General features: G+C 39.6%; 1 protein-coding gene across 1 annotated transcript; it reads right to left on the reverse strand.

The window, feature by feature from the left end:
* Positions 1 to 253: 253 nt before the first annotated feature.
* LOC105357260 (melatonin receptor type 1C-like) lies at positions 254 to 16,215 on the reverse strand. The gene is made up of 2 exons (XM_023959276.1): positions 15,673 to 16,215; positions 254 to 3,021 (listed from the first exon to the last, which is right to left on the reverse strand). Exons 1-2 carry the CDS (start codon positions 15,854 to 15,856, stop codon positions 2,156 to 2,158), a joined length of 1,050 nt encoding a protein of 349 aa, XP_023815044.1. The 5' UTR covers positions 15,857 to 16,215; the 3' UTR covers positions 254 to 2,155.
* Between the last annotated feature and the right edge of the window lie 5,435 nt (positions 16,216 to 21,650).

Raw genomic sequence — 21,650 nt, forward strand, 5'->3', positions numbered from 1 at the left:
ACATAAATAGGTCAATAAATACGTATGGTTCATATTTTATGTTGGTTTACGTGTTCTTTGCGTGATTTATTCGTACTTCCTCCGGGGTTTTCGCAGATACATCTGTGAAAATTTCAGGTACAGACCACAACATTTCTCACTTTTTCCACGTATTTTCATGTATTTTTCATCCTTTCAATATGGGTCAAATGTATGTAGTGGCTGTGTGACATGGCCTTTAATTAAATTAATTGTATAATTTTATTTTTTTCTATGGGTATTTGTTTTCTCCTAAAAGAAGAGAAAATCTTGTGTCCGTTATCTGTTATTAGAATATCTGCAGGCTGCAACAAAACCTCTGAAACATCACTGGTTGTTCCCAGAAGTTATCAGATGATAGTGATGGGTACTTAGATTGCCAGCCGTGTGACTTTATATTTCCGTTTTTTTTCTTGGTTGTTGGCATTATTTCACCTTCTTCAACTAAGTGAGATATTCATAGACTGACCTTTTCCCCTTTGTGTGCTCCAGCAGAAATCGTAGGTAAACTTCTCAGCTAGGGGAGTGAGGTGCCGCAGGAGACCAGCAGGGAAATAGAGAGCAAAAATAAAAAGCAAGAAATAGAGATATAATATAGTGGTAGGTGATGAGCAGGAGGAAGAATGTCTTATCTGTGTGTGACTTCAGACTGGCAGACGAAGCTGCTGTTTTCCCTGGAGCTGCTTTAGCCGCTCACCTGTGGGTGACCTTGCACTGCCATGTGGGCCGCTTCACTCTTCCACATCACAGGCGGCGTTTTGAAAGGAACACAACTGAACCGTTTAGTGCTATTAACAACTTTGCAAGTTGAAGGCACTTGGTTTTGTGCAAACACACCGAATTCCTTCCATTTCTTACACTTGTTTAATTCGATTCAGCCTTGGCCTGTGTGTTCCGTCTAAAGCAAGCAGAATAGGAAACCCGGGCAGTGAATCTGATACGCTCGGAGATGTTTTAGATTATGAATGAGTTGTTTCAAATATGCAATCTCCTTAAGAATACCAGCAACAGTGCATTAAATTAAGAATGTGTCACTGTGATGATCTTGAAGCCCCCACCCCGGGGTAGCAAAGTGCTCATAGTTTGTTTGTAGAAAGGAATCTCTGCTGGGAGGCTGTCAAAGCTCATCCCGGATAGGGTGACATGAGCTCAAGCACTCCTGCATTATCAAGAATTACATCTCTCTGGCTCTTGATGCATATCATGTCTCCCAGGCATTTAATAAACGAGAGAGCTGGCTTTGTTCTTCATCTGTTCTTACTCTTTTTACACTTCCTGCTCATTTTTAAATCATATTTGCTGATTTTAAACCAACAAACTCCAAAATGTAAAGTTTTTCAGACGGGCATAAGTGCTCAGAAGACAAGCTGGAAAAAAACAAATTTGAGAGTACTTTTATCTAAAGATCATTTCATTGATAATGCATATAGGAGGACAGATGCACATAAGCATTATAATAACGTTTATTTTTACAGTTCTTGTCTAACTAATATTTGACTTGTGGAAAGAGGCAGTGACTCATCCCCGTGCGACGGATGTACACATGAGTGTCTCCCACCAAAAACAGACAGTATAGATATTTTGGATGATGAATATGAGGATTCAGTGAAATCATATTGAAAGCTGAGTGCTGTTCTATATATATATATATATATAAATCTTTTAAATCTCTGGACCTCTTGTAGCACCTCTTCCACTGAAATACAGTGCAGAGAGGCAGTGATGGTGGAACACAAAGTACAGGGAAGGAAGGATGCGAGTGGATTTGTTGGCAATTTCCAATTTGGGTCGTGTCAAGAAAGGAGTCCAAAAGAACTTTCCCTCCTTGGAGAATAAAATGCCTCACCAGAGGGAACTTTCTATAAGCTCAAAGTTCATAAATTGTGTACATGACTTCCAATGATGCTTGCATTTCTTCCCATGGTCCGGTGTCCCATGGAGGATTTGGGGAATAAAGAGTACATTAAGTATAAATTTGGCAAACTCTTTGTCGTGTGTCAGAAACCTGGGAGAGCTTTGGATGACTGAGAGACAAGCTGAGAGGGAGTATGCTGAGGTGAAACCTGAGTTTACAAGAAAATAATTGCAATGAAAAGGCACTGGGGAACCACATCCACTGACCCAGTTACATATAACTTTATACATTGATCTCTGCTACATTGTTGTTTGTTACAGCAGGTGAAGGTTTGCTCTTTAGTCCCTCTGTGGCACACCTGGAGGTCTCCATGATCAACAAACGCGGCACGCAAAGAGCAAGGAGGATGGTTTTGTATTCTTTGCGGAAGTTTTGGTTTAGTAATCCATATATGATGGCATTGAGGCAGCTGTTGAAGTAAGCCATGAAGTAGCTTGTGACAAAAAGCCACTCCGGTATATTGGGGGCGACTTTCACAGGGTTTATTGCCACGGCCAGGCCTATGAGGTTCAGCGGCGCCCAGCACACAGCAAATAAGACAAAGACCATAAACATAGTCAGGAAGTTCCTCACATCGCTGGGTTTCAGTCTGGTCCTTTGCTCAGGTTTGACCCGATGCTTCACCTTAATCACCAGCACCCATATCCTCATGTAGCAGTAGGACACAACAAGCAGAGGGATCAAAAAGTGAATCACCACCACCGAAATGGTGTAGTATGAGCTGACTGTCTGTGCAAAGGTACAGGAGTAAATCCGAGGGTCGTACTGTAGCGAGCCCACGAAGAAGTTTGGCACTGTGGCGATAGCAGTGAGCAGCCAGGTGAGGCCGAGGTAACAGCAGGTGTTCCTCACGCTGTACAGCCGATCGTAGTGCAGGCTGTGGCAGATGTAGCAGTAGCGGTTGATGGCAATGGCAGTGATGTTGAAAATGGAGCCAATGACGCTGATGCCCATGATGAAGCCACTGGCCTGACAGTGCAGGTCGCCCATTGTCCAGTCATTGTGGAAGATTGCGGTCAAGACCAGAGGGTATGGGTACAGTGCCACCACCAGGTCTGCCACAGACAAGCTCACCACGAAGATGTTACCTAAGCAAATGAGAGAATTGAAAGTAAAATAGGCAAACATAACAAGACCTTAAAGAAAAGTGCATGCAGGCAACATGAATTTTTTTAAGACTCTTTCGGATCATCTTTGAGCTATTGCAAAAGCCTTCCCAGTGGTCTTTTATGGTTATGCCAAATTTAGGCCAATATAAAAAAAACTATGTGTTGTGGGTGGTACTGCTGTCATTGAGCAACACTGCCCCCTTTCCCATCACCCATAACTGAGTGATCTCTGTTTACATGCTTTTCTGCTAGCCTACAGTCTCTCCCACCTCCCATTCCAACATTAGCAGTGCAACAAAGACGTACATAGATCTGTTTGTTTACAACTGGATGCATCAGAACGAACAGGGCAGGGAACTTGTGCCCTGACCAGCGTAGTTTCAAACTTTTTTTCATCTGCTCCTGTTTCCCAATTATTTAAATAAAAAACACTCTGAAATGCAATTTTAGGCTTAATTTTATCTAAATATGTCTTCCATCATCAGAAAAATTAGGATGTTGAGAGATCATGTTAAAAACAAAAGAACATGTTAAAAACACCAAAAACACAATTTTCTTTGGCGTGGGTCTTCGGCTATTTTATTTAAAATATCCATTTGGCCATCTCTCTTTCAGTATAATAACACTTTTTAGCCATTTTTTTTTTTGCACATTTGGGTCAAACTTGGTTAGAATTTATCCAGAATCTGTCAATTAACGATGAATTTATGATCTGATAACCAACATTAAGGAAGGAAATCTTTTTGCACCACGCATCACATCACACATCACAGCAGCAGGCTCTGAGTAATGCGCATCTACCCCAGTAATAGCGTACCGCCAGACACATTTTGATGTTTAATTGCTAAAGATATGACAGTAAGCTTCCCTGTGCACTGAGGCTTTTCTTGATAAGACTTTTATTTATTCTCACCACTGCACCACTCTCGATCCAGGTCAATGCTCTTTTGCTACAAGTCTTGGTGATACGTCCCTTTTTTTTCTATTGACGACATTTCCAAGAATGCTCCACATATGTATTTTTGTCTCTTGGGCATTTTTTCCGTGAAAGTCTCCTGATCGAACAATCCCATATTTGTGTCCAAACTCAAATGTTCCACCATTTATTCCTCCTTGAATGTGGGCATGATTGTCAGCAGTAGTGAAGTGTTTTGAGACCAATAGCAGGTTTTCAAAAACCTTAAATATTGGATTAAACAAACTACAAAATAGGAATTTAACCCTAAACAACCCAAATTGAAAGGCATAATGAATGATGTGAAACACAAAAAGGTCTAACAAATGGAAATTATGAATTTTTATAGACTAAAAGGAGACACACTAAAAAAAAACAGCATGTAGGAAACAAACTAAAACTAAGTGCACATTTATTAAGATTGCAAGAGAAACCATTTACAGATGCAAACTAAAGCAATACAGTTGAAACCAGAGGTTTACATGCACCACATAAAAACACTCATATAGTTTTTTTTCCTCACCGTCAGACATGAAATAAAAGTGAATTACAATTTCAATTTTTCTACTTGCTAAGTCAAAGGTTTACATACACTAAGATCATAATGCCTTTAAACAGTTTGGGAAACCCCAGATGATGATGTAATCTCTTCAGAAGTCTCTGATACGTTTTTTGACAGCATTTGAGTTAGTTAAAAACACACATGTGAACACATTTAAAACAGACTTGTTTGTATGTAAAACATCATGTGAAAGTCAAATAAAAAAATCAGTCAAGATATTAGGAAGATAATTGTGGATTGGCACAAGTCTGGTTCATCTTTGGGTGCAATTTCCAGAGGCCTGAAGTTTCCACGTTCATCTGTTCAGACAAACGTCCAGCCATCGTATCCGCTCAGGAAGGAGGTTCTGTGTCCCAGAGATGAAAGTACTTTGGTCCGATATGTCTAGATGGAACAACCCAAGAACGAAGGCAAAAGATGTGAAGATGCTGGCTGAAGATGGTAACAATGTGTCATTATCAACAGTGAAAGGAGTACTGTACAGACATGGGCTGAAAGGCCAGGAAGACGCTATTACTCAAACAGAAACACAAAAAAGGCAGATTAAAGTTTGCTAATGCACACAAGGACAAAGACTTTAATATTTGGAGACATTGTAGGTCTGGCAACATTGACCATCATAATGTTTGGAGGAAAAAAGGGGGAAGCCTGCAGGCCACGGAACAGCAACCCAACTCCCAAAACATGGGGGGGGCATCATGTTGTGGGGTTGTTCTGCTGCTGGAAGGACTGCTGCACTTCACAAAATAGATGGCATCATGAGGAAAGAACAGTTTGTAGAAATATTAAAGCAACTTCTGAAGACATCAGCCAGAAAGTTGAAGCTAGGGCACAAATGGATCTTCCAAATGGACAATGACCCAAAGCATACTGCCAAACTGGTTACATAGTGGCTTAAGGGTAACAAAGTCAATGTTTTGGAGTGGCCATCACAGAGCCTGGATCTAAATCCTGTTGAACATTTATGGTCAGAGCTGAAAGGCGTGTACATGCAAGGCAACCTACAAACTTGGCTCAGTTACACCAGCTCTGTCTGTAGGAATTGGACAAAATTCCTACCAAATCTTGTGAGAAGCTTGTGGAATGATACCCCAGATGGTTGATCTTAGTATTGCAGTTTAAAGGCAATTGTACCAAATGCTAATTAAATGTCCGTAAACATTTGACTTTGATAAAAGTACTAAAAAAGTGTCTAAAAAGACCCTAGTCTCATTACTCTGACATACAGCAAATAGAAATAATTTTGTAAATTATAAAGGTTTACTTTTATTTCATGTCTGACAGTGATAAACAAAAGCACATGTGTATTTTTTTATGTGGTGTATGTAAACTTCTGGTTTCAACTGTAAGTCACCCAGAGGACTCAGTGACCGACAGAAGTTTTCTCCACCAAACTTAACAACGTTCAGAAAATCAGCAGTTAAGTTTGTTGCCAAATATACAAAAAAAATATATATTTTTTAAAGTTGAACTTTTTAGCAGTAGAGTGAATGGAATTGAACTGAAACCTGCCTCCAGCGGACATGTAAGCAACTGCAGCACCTAGTTTTTTTTTGATCTCCTTCAAATACTGGAATAGATTCTTGGAGAAAACACTAAGCAGAAGAACAAAGACAAAAAGTCAAAAACACACTTTTATGAATAAATTGACAGTAAAGTCACTTATAATTACATTGTGTGTTTAAGACAGGGCTGCTCATTCCTGCTCCTCCAGATCTACCCCTTCCAGCTCTACCTGCACTGCGTACTGCTGATTACCTGGACCAGGTGTGTTCATTCAATCAGACTGTGGAGACATCGGATTGAGCTAATCAGCAGCTAGCAGGACTTAGAGATCTAGAAAACAGTCAGGGTGGTACATCTTGAGGATCAGAAATGAGCAGCCCTGGTTTAAGACTTTGACTTTGCTTTGGGGGATTTAGGCTGACATTTGGTACAAAAACGTCCTAAACTTTATTAGGCCCTAAAGAAATTATAAATATAAAATATGATATTTTAAATATGACCTATTTTAATCCACATAGTAACTGCCTTTACTTTTATCGTTCCTAAGTTAATGTTTTCTTCAAAATCAAATTTTCTTATGATGCTGTCATTGAAAAAAGGAGATATATTTGTAGCACTTAAAAACATGACGTTAGCCAATCCCTAATGAAGTTGGATGTCAGAAACCTTGCAAATTTCTACAAATGTTTATGATATTTGTTTTTATGATGTCCGGAGGTTTGTGTCTTAGAGTCGTAAAAATGATGCAGTTTGAGTCTAAATATATGTAGTATAGGATTTGATATGTGAATCATGCTTTTCAAACAAAACTATAAACGTCAATTTGCTGCTTTTAGATTTGATGCAGACTGAGACCATTTTTATTATTATTTACTAAACAAAGATTTTCATCTTGTTTTTGACTGAAAACAAGTCGTTTCCCAAAAGTAGATCAATCAGTTGAACTCAAATAAATATATTAAAAAAAATTAGAGAATCACAAGACTCTTTGTAGCACAGTAAAATATAATGAAAGGTCCCAGTTTGACTTTTTTTTTCTTTGCTGCACAAGGTCTGTATTCTGTTGTCAGTGACAACAATTTAATTGGTGTTCTGTACCAGAGCTCAATAAAAGCAAATTTAAAGCCATAAACTTACCCAGTAAAAAATAACAATAAACAGATTAGGTGCATGTAATCTTGTTGAGCATATGTTTTTGCTGTTTAGTTTAAAAATTACAAAAAAAAGCCTCTGAGTTTTTTTTACTGTATTATTGTGCTGAACATGTCAGCATTTAATGGATTATATCCCACCAGATCTGACACATAAAATAATTTTATGAAACACACTCAGTGCAATGCAAATCCCATCATTGTTGTTTTTTGGTTTTTTTATGCAAACACATGGAACTGCATTTCTTCCACTGCTCTCCATGGGCACAAGTTCTGCTTGTGTGCCGAGGCTTCTTTCCCACAAACATAACATGCTCATCATGCCTCAGATGTCAGTTGTCTTAAATTACCCTAAATAAGTATATAGGTTCCTGCTGTCCAGAAAAAGGGAAACACGCTTTATATAAGAAGGATTAAAACCAAGCTACCACTGTCAGAGTAAATAATAATAGATTTTAGCTATAATTTAGCTCTTCGTGATGTGGAATAAAGCTCTAATCTGGCATTAACAAGACCTTGAGGTTGGTCTGCCATGTAAGCACCTGGTCTGGCCTAGAAAAAAATACACACAACAACTTGAATATGTTATTAGGCAAAACCAAATTAAATGTTGTTTAATTTTGAAGCCAAAAGCAAAACTTTTGGCTTCCTGTTAAATCAGACAAACTAAATACATTTTTCTTTTCTGCCCTTATCCCCCATCTAGCATCCCACTCTCATCTTCTCTCTTCTCTTTTCTATCATGTCCAACAAGAAATGTTTACAAATATAATTAATATAAATAAAGTTCAGCCTTAAATACAAAAGAAGTTTATATAAATATACACCTTGTGTGTCTGAAGATTCAATACCCCCTTATTGTAACAGTAAAATTTGTCAAACACAAGAGGATTTCAGATTATATCTGTTTGCTTTGCTTGTGGACAGGCCAAAAGAAAAAGAAAAAAAAGGTTACAGAACCAAAATCTCTGGAGCCACATCAGTTCATCAGGTAACTTTTCCCAAATACAACTTTAAAACAGCCACAAACCCACTTACAAGCTGCTTTTTTATGTTTTTCCAGCTTTGTGGTTGAATATACCAAAACGGACAACATCACTGAATTTTATTTAACCTTTATTTAACCAGGAAAGTCCCGTTGAGATTAAAAACCTCTTTTTCAAGGGGAGTCCTGGCCAAGCGTCAGCAGCGACTAAAATACAGTATAATATATATATTTTTTTTAATCTACGTTTTATGTTATTTATGATCAGCATTTTGTCCGTTTGCTTTATGTGTTCTACAACACCACACTTACTCAATCTTTTCTAGTTATTGTTTGAAGTTTGTGTTTAAGTTTGCTAAAATTTATTAATAATGTAAAGTTGGATTTAATTTAAAACTGCTAAAAGAACAACCCCCTAGTGGCCACTTTGTGAACTGACCAGCTTCAGTTTGCTCTTTGTAAAGAGCTTCATTCCAGAAGTTAAAGGGTTGTCCTGTTGGTTCACACATAGAAATGACTAAACATACTCACAATTTGAGATGCACACATGTAAAAATGAGCTAAAACTAAAAAAAAAATAGTGCAATGGCAACAAGTCAAGATATGAAGTTCACCGAATGGTGATCAGATCACGAGAACAGAAGAGTACACTTTTAAACATAACCTGAACAAAATACATGACGTTAAACAATACTGATCCTCAATGTTTGCAACTAAAAAAAACAGATTTCTGAGAGTTTTGTCATGGTAGCTATACCAATGGGATAGGTTTCCACAATTTAAAAATCCTCCTGCAGCCTCGGGTTTGGGACACTGACCTTTCAGTCATGAAGCCCTAACTCATCAGATGACAGAATAATTCTGTAAAGTTCCATCAATAACCACTTAGATCTCCCTGTTTTTGTTTCAAAGCATTTGTCTGCTCTGCTACAGTCAGTCCCTCATCCTCAGAACAGACAAATAAACAGGACATAAATGTAATGTCTGATTACCTTCCACGGAAGTTCCTGCTCTTCTCTGCTTAAAGTTATTGCTCGCACATCGCTGGATTTACTCAGGACATAAAAACGATAGGAAATGACGTCTGATGTTTGCCCAGCAGTGCAGCTGGCGTGGATGTCATGGAATAAAGTAAATAAATTGAATTGCAGTGGATTGCCAAACAAGAAATATGACATTGTAATGTAAAGATGGGGATTTCAATCTGAAAACTATGTTTGTGGGATTCAAATGTTGCAGTTTTTTACAACTTATCAACAGAAGAATCAAGTTATTATATAACTGAGGTCCTAAAAACTAGTGGAATTAAATCACTTTTGGAAAAATTGCATTAGAATTGGATATTTCTATCATGGTCAGCCTTTATCATATCATGTGACATCACATGAGCTGAGAGCTTTTTGCAGTTGCACAGGTAACAGCTAAAATATTCATTTCTAAATATATTTTCAAAAATGTTATTCTGTAGTGTTTTTTTCGGTTAAAGGTTATGCCAAAATATGTTGCAAATTAGCAACATACAGGCATGACGGGGCCAAGCTCAGGATCACTCAATAAAGAGAACAAACCATATGTAGAGGGGAAGGTAGAGAAACAACATCCAAAACTTTATCAAACTTCCACCACACAACTCCTACATGTGCCGGGACTGAAAAAAACCCTCAGAATCTTAAAACTGAACTTAATTAGGGAAACTATGGTGCCATTCATAACTTAGGACTGTATCTAGCGGATATATTTTTATTGTTTTTGTTTCTACTTGAGGAAAATGGATGCCACATTTTTCCACCAACCCAAGCAGTCAGAAACATTGCATTTCTAACCCAGCAGAACATCATCCACCATCTCTCATGTCTGCTGAGATAAAAATAAAAGCTTTTGTTTTTCATCTTCGAGTCAGCTCAGTGGGCAAATCTGTCAGACTGCATTTGTGACGCTTCCAGAACTCACTGTGTGCATTTGTTATTGTGCAGAGGTTCGATTCCTCACTAACACCATGCAGCTCTGTGCTATCATGCCCGGTTGCCGGGCAGGGTGTTCTCCTGCTTCACAGCTCAGTGGCTGAATGAACCCTGTCTCTTGTTCTTATCTTCAGGAGGATAAGGTAAGTGCTAAAACACCAATGGAGATCCCATCCCCCCCAGTATTCATCATTAAAACAGTAATCTAGTCATTATCTCTCTAAAATATAATTTCCCACCAATGATCCTCATCTCCTCCAAGCATTCAGAAATGTAAAAATACATCCCTTTTAATACAAAACAAAATTGTCACACCTGCAAATACAGTTTTGTGCCCGCTGACCTCTTTCGGAGCTATTATTATAAAGTGTGAGCTGAGCAGAGATCAACCTGAATGCTTATTTGTTCCGGGCCGGCAGGACCAGCTGACATGGAGCCTTTAACTTCCCTAACACCCCCTCTTTAATTATTTGATTTTTCAGTGAGCTGCACCCACACAAAACCGTCAACCCAGTGAAACGATGCATCGAATCAACCAAAGTTCCCCTGAGGGGGCCCAGCAGCCACCAATTCCATTTATCCACCATATCCACCGTATTTCCTCTTTCGGTGAATGAAACACAGGTTCAAGTCACACGAATCCAACCCTGTCTCCAGGATCATTTAGCCAACCAGACTGGTTCACAAACTTGAAGGGAAATCTGCCTCACAACCTCGTTTTCATGACAAAAATACCTCACAAGGAGGAAACAAATGTGGGAGTCAGGAGGTAAATGAGGAGAACGCGTGAAAACGAGCTCAACAAAAGACAAGTGGTGGGTGAGTCTCAGTCTTACGACTTCCACGGCTGCATGCACACGTGCACCTCAGGGGGCTCCTCCCACCCAGTCTGTCTCCCATCACTCTCACCGCTCACACTGGAAACGTGACACACTGTACTACGCTTTGATTCAGCCGGCTATATTTAAACACCTTTGAAGGAAAGATGAATTACCAGAAAACGGTGTGGGAGTGTTGGCGTCGCTCACTGCTGTCTGCAGCACGTGGCTCCTTACTACAAGTGCACCTCCTGAATGAGATTAGACCCGACTCAGTCAATTTATGATAAATAGGCAAGAATAACCTTTCAGCAAGGGCATTAGCGCTGATGAATTAGTAGTGACTACGACATGAACTCGTATCGGAGGGGCCAGAGAATTTAGAGAAGTTTCAGATTAAACTGACGTGAGCTGCCTTTTGGTGATGCGGCCTGCGACATAGAGCGGCCAAAAACACGCTCGTCATCGTCAAAGAGCATCCTCCAATCAGGCCTCTTGTGTCTGGGAAAGTAGGAATCACTGGCCCTGGGAGGAATGGGACCGTCAAGACACAAGAAAGTGTTCTGGTGCAGTGCTGATGAAGCACAGGCACAGAAATGCGAGAGGATGGGATTTTTCACAAGAACTGTCCACATGAGATTGAAGCGGGATGGGTAATCTTAATCTGATGATGTACATAGCCTCCTTTGCCATATTACAAAACGTCATCTGCAATGTTGGCAGGAGAATAAGACATGTTTAATGTAGTGTGCTAAGTGATATTCCCCATGGATCTGTGCTGTCAATTTAAATTGGCTTCTGGTCTGACTCACAACGTCCACTGACTCAATGAGCCCTCCCCTCCTGGACAGATTTTTTTTCTTTATCTTCATTTTTTCTCTAGCTGGATCGTGGAGGGGGGTAGTGCACGATTTAACAAAGTCCATCTTTTACTTCGCACACTCCAAGACCCTATAAACTCCTGTCAGGGCAGTTTAATAAGAATGCTTTGGACTTTATTTCCTCCATCTGCGCCCCTTATCCTCTACTCTTAGCATTTTCTGTGTGTATTTTTAGTGTGGTTAACCCCGGTGGGAAACTCTCAGTGTCAGCAGACCACTGGCAGTCCTCTGCAGCTCGCCGAATGCTGTGGATCCTATAAGCTTTTGCACACCTGAAAGAATTCATAAAACTGACAAAGTGCACGGGGGAAAAGCGAGGGTTCCAGTAGGGGCGTTGATATCATTCCGCTTAGCTAAAGCAGGAGCAGCTGAACCACACACATGTGCAGGTCTGTCATGGTGGAGAGCTGAGGGATACATGAAAGCAGCAGCGTGCTAAGCGAGTGTGTTGAAGTGAAGCCGAGTGGAAAGGTCCTGCTGTTGTGTTTGTCGGGAAGCGAAGCAGCAGTCTGAATAATGTTTAGAAGAGGCATGGGTATGGGAGAAAACAGTCTCTAAGTACGGCTTTCACCAACTTTGAATCAAGATTTATGCCTTTAGTATTCTGAAAGATGGCTGTTGGGCTTTAAATCCTCATCGGAGTGCATCAGAAAACAGCCATCCATCACAGGAGCTGATTTTTCTGGCAGACAGCTCCTCAAATGAATGCTTTTATTTTGTCAACAATTAAACATTGATGCAAAGTGAGCCTGATCCATAAATAGCATGTTAAGAACTGAGGGCAGATTGTTGATTGGTTAGCTGTGGTAACAATTCTACTCACTTAAGAATTCACTTGGGTAAAAGCAAAAAACAAAAAACAGAATGGCTTTTAAGGTTCTGCTGAAGCTTCAGGTTACTATGTGAACCAAAAGAACATCCCTCCACCCGGGAGCACTCCTGTGTGACTGGATCTACCCGTCTGTCCAATTAGAGAAGGAGAACAATGAGGTCTGCAATCACTGCAGTGTCCGCAGCTCACCGACGTGAGGCCATTCCCTTCTGCCTCATTGTTTGGGACCAGTGGACTGTGTCACCTTTGCAAACCAGGAAATCTAATTACTCTTTCAGGGCTTCTAAACATCTCACCAAAATGCCCTTGACGAAGCAGATTAGACGCACAAATGTTAAGTTTTTGTAATTGCCATTAAAAGCTCATTATTCCAAACGCTCAGGCCTTCTGCACGTGCTGCCATTGGATGCTGTGGTTGCTCGGTTGAGGCGTGAGCCCGGGCGGAGGGTTTTGCCCGGCGTTTGCCACACCACGGAGCACACCGGTCATCCTGCGGGACCTAACAAGTTCAAAGCTGCCCAACATCAAATGCACATTTCTTGTAGCTCTCAGATCAGAGTTTCAGCCCGGGAGACTTTTCTCAAAACATGCTGCCGTGCTCTTTTCCTTTTAGGAAGCAAAATCATGGGATGCAAAACAATTAACTTATTCAGACCTGAGGCTAGAAAAAAAAAAGTGTTTTCAAACTTGAAATTGAAAGAAAAACAATTAAATTAACAGATTTCCTCACACCTTCATTTGCAAATGTAAAATTGACCCAAATTTCTTCATATCAAGGAGTAATGGGTTAATGCAACGTGAGATTCAGTTTCTTGTGATTAGAGAACAAAATATTCATTATGTGTTTTGCAGCTGTCTCTGGAGAAGGAAACCCTGTAAGGCGCTCATATATTTTATTAATCAAGACTATTTTATGAATGGCCCCTCTTATCTTGGTATTTATTCATTTTTGTTGCTAATCGTGGATGTGGATACCAAACAACTCCTCGGCCTTAAATACATCATCATATTAATGCCAGCTTTTTATGGTGGAGCATAAATAATAGCATACAGCTGTTAAACACGAAGCAGAGATGACCAGATTCCTGTTCTCAGGGAGCAGTTTGTTACAGAAATCCCCTCCAGAGATGTGAAAACTCCTTGACCCCTGCAGAGACCAGACGTGATTATTCTGAGATGAGATTTGTCGCCTCGTCAATCGCCTCAGAGGAAAGGGGCCATCAATACAAACTAGTAGAAAAAAGTGGCCATTTCTGCCTATTTCCATTATTATTCTCAGAGAGAAATGGATCACGACTGCTTTGATGACTTTCCACAACAGAGGAGGTGATTTCTCAGTCTGCTTATGACACAAACCTTGCTTGAGTCCCACTCTAATAATCTTTTGATCTATTTTAAAAGTGTTCCCAGTAGTCTTTTAATTAGGATTATGCTGTTTTTATCCTAAGCTAAAAACCTCTGTCCACGTTTCTGCAGAGCGGCAGTAGTTCATTGGAAATTTGCTTCTGGGTTGTCTGCGGGACCCTTGGCATGGAGTGAGAATACCTTCATTTACACTCGCTCCCACTAGCCTACAGCCCCCCACAACCCCAACCCAACATAACTGGTGCAACAAAAATGGTGAGCAATATTGAAGTTAGCCAGCCGAATAACAAAGACGTACACAGATCTTGTCGTCTGCAAGTGGATACATCAGAATGGAGCAGAGCATGGGGCTTGTGAACCGCTCATTGTAGATTTTAGATAGCAACTACAAGCTTTATAAACCAAAATGTTTTTGTCTACTCCTGATTCACAACAGCCTGAATAAAGAAAGACTCTGAAATACAATTTTAAACATAATTTTCTTTAAATAAGTCCTCAACAGTGAGAAAAATGCCACAAGAACATTTTAAAAACACAATTTGCATTGAAGTGGGTCTTTAATGCATTTAACTGTGTTTGTATTTTTAGGGATTTGAAGATCTGGTTGTTCATAAATGTTATTGACTAAAACTGACAAAAAGTTTAGCTAAGGTCTTTTCTAATTTGACACTATTGAAGATGGCCTTTCTCTATTGGGTACCTATGGACAGGAATTCTCTGCAAAGGAAAACACAACTTTGTCACAGTTTGGTGCTATTCTGAAGGATCTGGAAATTAATTCACTCACATTTAATTTTATTTACTGTTTTAATTGCATAAAATGTGTTTGATTGTGTAATAATTTGCCTTGAAAAAGAGATCTGCAGATCTCAGTGAAACGTTCCTAGTTAAATGATAAATTAAAATAATTTATGTTTCAAGTTATTTTAGGAGCTTAGAAAAGTTTTGACAAATTCTTTTTTCAGAAAAATGTTTATGCATGTTTTAATTAAGTTTTTTTTTTTACATAAAAAAGAAGAAGAATGCCCCTATTGGAGGAGCCAGGCACTTCAAAATAAACCAAACGGCGGTTTGATAACTCCTAAATTTCCTCCACTCTCATGTCGGAAGAACACAAATGTAAGTGAATGAAATACAAGGCTGAGTTCCACATAAAAGATTTACAGAAGGACACATGAGCTACAGCAGAGCCTCTCACCTTCTCTGCTGTGGGACACTGTGGCTCATGATATAAGGAGGGGTGTGATTTATCTGGGATGGTGAAACCAAGGGTAAAGCCAGATCGAAGAGAGTGTTATTATTTATAGAGAGATATGAAGGCAGGCATGCATTGTTGTGCAAAGCCATCAAACTTAGTCTGCTGGGCTTGTAGGTCACAGTAGACGGAGATTGGGACACATTCTGTTGGGTTTTAAGAAGTTATGAAGGAAAGTTGCTTTTACTCCCTTTTTAGTAAAGAAATGAAGTTATAAAACATAAAGTGAACTGTTTATTTGATCAAATAAAGGCTTTGATTTCTTTTCTTTTTTTTTACCATTAAAGTGCGCATTTTAATTCAGAAACTGCCAAGTCGTCGTTTCTGTGCGCAAACTTGTGTCCATCTCTGAGTCTTACCTGCATTCCTGAGCTTTTTGTTCCTGTACACTGACATGATGACGAGCACGTTGCCCAGGATGTCGACCACGATGGTGAAGATCAGAACGCTGGCCAGCGCAGTGGACACTCCGCCGGAAGAATCGCTGAGCTGGCAGCCGCTCTCATTCCTGGAGCAGTTCACATCCTTCACCTCCAAATCCATCTCCCCTCAGGGTGCAGCGGCCATGATGGGAAGAGACATTCCCGTGTTCAGTTGAGGAAAAATCATCCAACAAAGGGAGAAGCTCAAAGCAATGAAAAGGAGGAAGTAAAAAAAAAAATTAAAAGCGATTGACACGAGGGAGTCTTGAACTTTTGGAACGCTGCACTCCCCTGCGCGCGGAACAGCGCCGTGACGCGAGTCGTGACATGCTGATGTGAGCACGAGAGCACTTTAGACACACATGTGAAGTCGAGTGTTTAATTAGAAGTTGTTAAAGTCTACAAAAATCCGTGCGTGCGCGGTTCGTCGTCCAATCGTCATCATCAGTCAGAGAGACTCCTAGTGCTACGCGCTGCTTCATTGTGACAGGAGAGGAGTGGAGGAGCGCTCACTGCGCGTAATGGAAATATGACAGGAGACACCCCTCTCACACATATGTATATATATATATATATATATATATATATATATATATATATATATATATATATATATATATATATATATATATATATATATATATATATATATATATATATATATATATATATATATATATATAGTGTTTGAAGTCATAAAAATAAACATAGATGGGAAAAAACTGATAAAACCTCGTACTCTGACTCAGTTTCAGCAGAGACACTGGTACTTTTTTTCTTCCAGTGGCTGGTTTGATTCTCGGTTCTGTCCTCATTACAGTCAGATAATCACTTCTGCGCTTGTAAATGGCGCCTTCCTGTGTCCAGTCGGGACTTTTACAGTCATTAAAAAACACCAACTAAAATAAAGTGGGTTGTAGGCTTTATTGCTTTAAATGAATAAGAATGTGTTTTTTGTCAGAGTGAGTTTGATTGTAATTAGGTGATTAGAAAATGACTTTAATTGTAGTTTCTTTAAAGTTAATAGAATAATTACTCATAAGGAGCACACTTGGGATGGATTTTTTTTTCAGTTGGAAAGCTGCTGTGAGAATCAAAGGATTAACGTCATGGATTAGCCCTAGTTTCTTTGTTCTGGGTTCACTTTTGATTTGTTGTGTGCAAGTTAGCTGTGGTGCCTTCCACCCTCGTGAGCTCTCAGAGAAATTACAGATGCTTCCAATTATCTATTTGTATTTTAGTATTTAAGGAAGAGCTTCTTAGTTCCTCGTTATTGCAGTGTCTTTTGCATCACCCTGGCAGACAATTTCCAGGTGTCTTCTAAGTTTTCAGGTCTGTTTTGCTCACATTTATGATAACTTTTTGTTAGTAAGCCATTTCTTGAGCTTTTTACCCTTTGGTTAAATTCCATCCTGCTCCTGGGGAAAAGGATCATAAACAATAAATATACACATGTCAAAGAAAACAACATAAGTCTGAAATACACATTAGATTTGCAAAAGCAGTTTAAAAGAAAATGTGACAATACTGTATTTTAATGACCTGAAAATACATTTAAGGTACATTTTTAAGTTTTTGAAACTTGTAACCCACTCAAGGAACCAGCCAAAGCAATAAAGCACGTTCTGCTTTAAAATCCAATGTTTCAATAGTTGTATTAGTCATAAAACACCTGATGCAGCCATGTAGTTGGAATTGAGAGAACTAGAATGTGCATAATGTTGAGTCTTTCATGATCAGAATCTGAAACGGATTAAAAATCTGCACTTTTACTGTTCCAAATGTGAATGTATGACACAAAAGCATTTCCATCTGGTAGTCTAAGCCGAAAAAAGCATTAAGGTACGTTCACCTCACCCTCTGCAACAGACTTACAAGTGACCGCTTCCAATAAAAAATGTCTATGTAAGCACACATGAACACACAATCAAAACTCTCGCGCTCAAACGCAGCTACGAAAGTTTTTGCAAACATGGCTCCACGTACAAAACACGCCACCATTTAACACACATCTGAAGTTAAACCAGGTGGAACTTTGACCAATCAGGGACTCAGATAGAGACGAGTGGATGGTGTCCCTTTTTAAAAATTGATCATGGAGGACCCGATATGAGGTCAGGGGCTTGCTGAACCCTAGCCACTGTCAGGTGACGGGGAAGGGTACTTTCTGAACAGGTCGTCAATCCATCAAAGGCAAGCAAATGTAGCATATTCTCATGGTTCATGTGTGGGGTTTTATGGATACTGTAGCCTCCTCCCACAATCAGAAGATATTCTTCATAGGTTAGTTTTTCCTGGGTGTTGGTGTATGTGTGCGAGCCTGCAAGAGACACCTTCACCCAATAGTTGCTGGGATAGGTTCCTCCAAAGGGATGAAGCAGATTTGGGAAACAGGAACAATTTCATTCAACATTTTTTGTTAGCTTTAACACCATATGATGTTTTGACACTTTTTAAACATTTCTTGTGGTTCTCTACAGTTTGGTGTAACATCAGCTGGAATCAAACCCACACATTTCATTCCTGAGTTTGAGCCAAACCAAGACACATCCAATCTCCCCTTGACTCCCATGTCAGAAAGTCCAGCTTTGCACCAAAAATACACACAACCTTGTGTGAATTACTCTTCAGCTTATATTGCTTCATGCAGCTAGTGGGCGGGTGGGGGTTACATCAGCAATTTGAAAACATTTGCCTTATGATGGGTGTGTTATTTTGATTGGCAGCTGGGGGGACTTCAGTGCATTATAACATAGGGCGTTCTCTCTGCAAAAATCTATTGTGCCTGGATGTTCACTCGATTGGTGAATATGGACCACTTGCATTTGAGTGATTGGTCTATTTAAAAATGCATGCAAATGTATTTTTGGCAATTAATCTAAGTTTTCCTTATCAGAACAGTGGATTCGTTAATAGTCATTGTAAAATGTTTGTTAGTTTTTTATATGAACATGTGTCCAAATTGCATTAAATTCCCGTGTACTCGATTTTAATGCAATTTGGAGCCTTGCATCTTATTTTTTTAGGGGTTTCGGAGTAGTGAAGGAACTCAGACACAACCTTCCACAACCTGCCATTATGTCAGCGTTGAGTTGGGCGGAGCAAACTTTTGTCAGCACACAGCCCCATTTCAGGCTCCATGTTAACTGTTCAGACTCCGATGAGGTCACAGGTTAGATTTGATCGCTTCAGAGAACATCTCTGGTTCTTCAGTATTTGTAGGCTGACATAAAATTATCATCCAATGCAATGTTTCTGCATCAAGAATGCAGCAGAGCAGGGACTTCACAGGGACCCCCACCTTTGCACAAAGCTGTATTAGAGTTGTTTGTGTTGTATCTTGTGCACATGACTGCATTTTAAAGCTGTTGGGCAGTTTTCATCAAACCATCAAAATCACACAGTATGGAACACTAATAAATACTAAACAAAATAGAGATAGAGAGAAAAGTGCAATGCTCTGGGGAGATGCTTGGGTTCGTTTGCAAAAACACATTTGAAAATGAAACCTGGAGGGACCTGTTCAGGGGTTGCTGGTATTTCAGCTTTCCCTCACAGGGACTTGAATGTACTCCACCTTCTTCACAGGCTTTCATTTGTGCACATTTCCACTGCTTCTTAACTTCTGAAACTCGAGGGGCGCTGATGGTCTTTAATGTTGCATTTCCTCCACGATTGAAGAATCTTTATAAAGTGCGACCAGCATGAAAAGATTGCCGGAAACACGCTGATTGGAGATGTTGTCGCCTTGAAACAAGAGCCTCTCCGGAAAGGAGACCTCAGACTCTGTCCCCACCGGTGTTCTCAAAAGTCAAGCTGAGGAGGCGGTACATGCTGAACAGGGAGAGGATGGAGCGTGGGCTCACCAAAGCCCAGTGTTTGAGCTCACACTGAAGGAAATGCCCCCTCTCAAGAACACTTTTCCATGTTGTGAGTGTTGCAGAAAAGCCATACCTCGTGATGGCGTGCACTGCGGTATACCTTCCCGTACACTCCAATCAGCTTTAGAGAGGTTGCTTTTCATGTGATGACTATTTTCCCCCCGTGGAGGTTTACAAGCCCAATGAAACAGCATGTGTTCCTGTCATCCACACCTGTTTGCCATCAGTCATTACTTCACTCCGTTTCTGTTGTTCTCTGACAGACTCTCTCAGCAACAAAGCTTTATTCCTCGCTGTGTGTGATGTCTGCCCGTAACTGTTTTTAGTCTTTGTCACAGTCATTGTTGTTTATGGATTCTGACTTCATCCCCCCCCCCAAACAAAAAATAGGGAGGGGTCAAAGGCATCCAAGCATTCAACCCCTGCTTGGTTCTAAGAACTTTTTTTCCACCTCGGTTCAGCAAAATCACTTTATTGTCACAAACTCTAGATTTGAAGTTAAAATGTTGTCAATAATTATACTTTTATGTACATCAGAGTATTGTTACAAGTTTTGACTTCAAAATAGCTTTGTAAAAAAATTAAAATACATTTTGAACAGAAGATTGTTTTGTTTTGTGATGGTTAAATCAAACATTTCGAGTATTTTGAAATGTATTTCTCTTTTAAAAAATTTTTCTCTTAAAGGTTTTACTGATCCCATCTTTCAGCCAATATAAAAAAACGTATGTCGTTTTCTAGGACATAATTTCAGCAGAGCGGCAGGAGTTTATTAAAAATTCATCACTGAGTTGTCGGTGGGACCATTGGCGCAAAGCAACTCTGCCCCCCCTTCCCCTCCCCGTCTCTGAGAGCTTGTGGCTCGCCCATCGTATTTTTCTACTTCACCAATAAGCTGTTTTTTTTAAACGGCATTTTTCATGTGCTCCGGATTCTCAACAATTTGAACAAAGAAATACCCAGAAATGCAATTTTTAGCTTAATTTTCTTTATAAATGTCCTCCGGTATTAGAAAAAACAACAAAAACAGGATTTTCATTGAATGTTCTGTCCTTCTGTTGCTTTAAGTTACTCAAAAGCAGAATGCTGATTTTCACAGTGAAACAAGGTTTGAAGTATAGCTGCACATGTTTCTGACTAAAGTCAAAGGTTAAATGAAGAGGGAAATCCTCTTTCTAGGCTCATTCAACCAAAATAGATGAAGAAAATAGCTATGTGAAAAGCCATAGTAAGAAAGGAAATGAGGTAAAAACACTTTATTGTTGTTTCTAAAGAACAGTCCATGTCAAATTTGCTGCTTTTGCTTGACAAGAATCAACCAGCTGTTGTTATTTTGGACATCACTGCTGTTTACTCTGCAGAGGCTTGTTCCAGCTGATGAAACTCAAGATAAGGTGGTTTTAAGCTGCGACACGCTCCGCCTCGATACCCTGGGTGGATGATGTTGTCAGAACCTCATTTCTTCGGAGCGATGGGCTGCAAATCCTGCAGCGTGAGAAGCCTTCTTTACTCAAATGAGTCTGAAACGTTACTTCCGAACGCAATCGATCAATTTATAATCTGAATTTGGTTGTTTTGAGTTTGTGATTGTTGCTGCCTCATCACCTAAACCTTAAGATATTAAATCTTTACCTGCAAACAATAAATTACCTGCAGTGATTTACCAAGGTGAGTTTTTATATTTGGAATCACCAAAAATTATGTCATGTTTTTGTTTTTGGCAAGCACTCAAAATATTTCCCACATGGCCATAATGGATTCAAAGCATGAGAAAATGTTTAATGAGATTTTCAGATATAGTGAGTAATCATGGCGCTTTGTTAGAGTGCCAGTTTTTGCAGGGCAGGTGCTTTGAATAAAGATGAAGCCTCTGCCACTTCTTTTCAACATCCTTCTTGTTTCTGTTGTACATTTTGATCAAAAAGTCTCAAACAATGTAACTACACACTCCAAAGCTTGAATTAAAAGGTAAAAAAGACCCTTTGTTTTTAGCAAAATATTCTGTCTTGCAAGAAAACGTATCTTATCAAGAAA

The sequence above is a fragment of the Oryzias latipes genome, chromosome 10, assembly GCF_002234675.1.
Source record: "Oryzias latipes chromosome 10, ASM223467v1".
Taxonomy (NCBI): domain Eukaryota; kingdom Metazoa; phylum Chordata; class Actinopteri; order Beloniformes; family Adrianichthyidae; genus Oryzias; species Oryzias latipes.

Bases quoted from the DNA above. Each gene is read 5' to 3' on its own strand.
- LOC105357260 (XM_023959276.1), bottom strand. From the start codon at position 15,856: ATGGATTTGGAGGTGAAGGATGTGAACTGCTCCAGGAATGAGAGCGGC. The intron at 3,022-15,672 runs GTAAGACTCAGA...TCATTTGCTTAG, and splicing joins CAAAAAGCTCAGGAATGCAG to GTAACATCTTCGTGGTGAGC.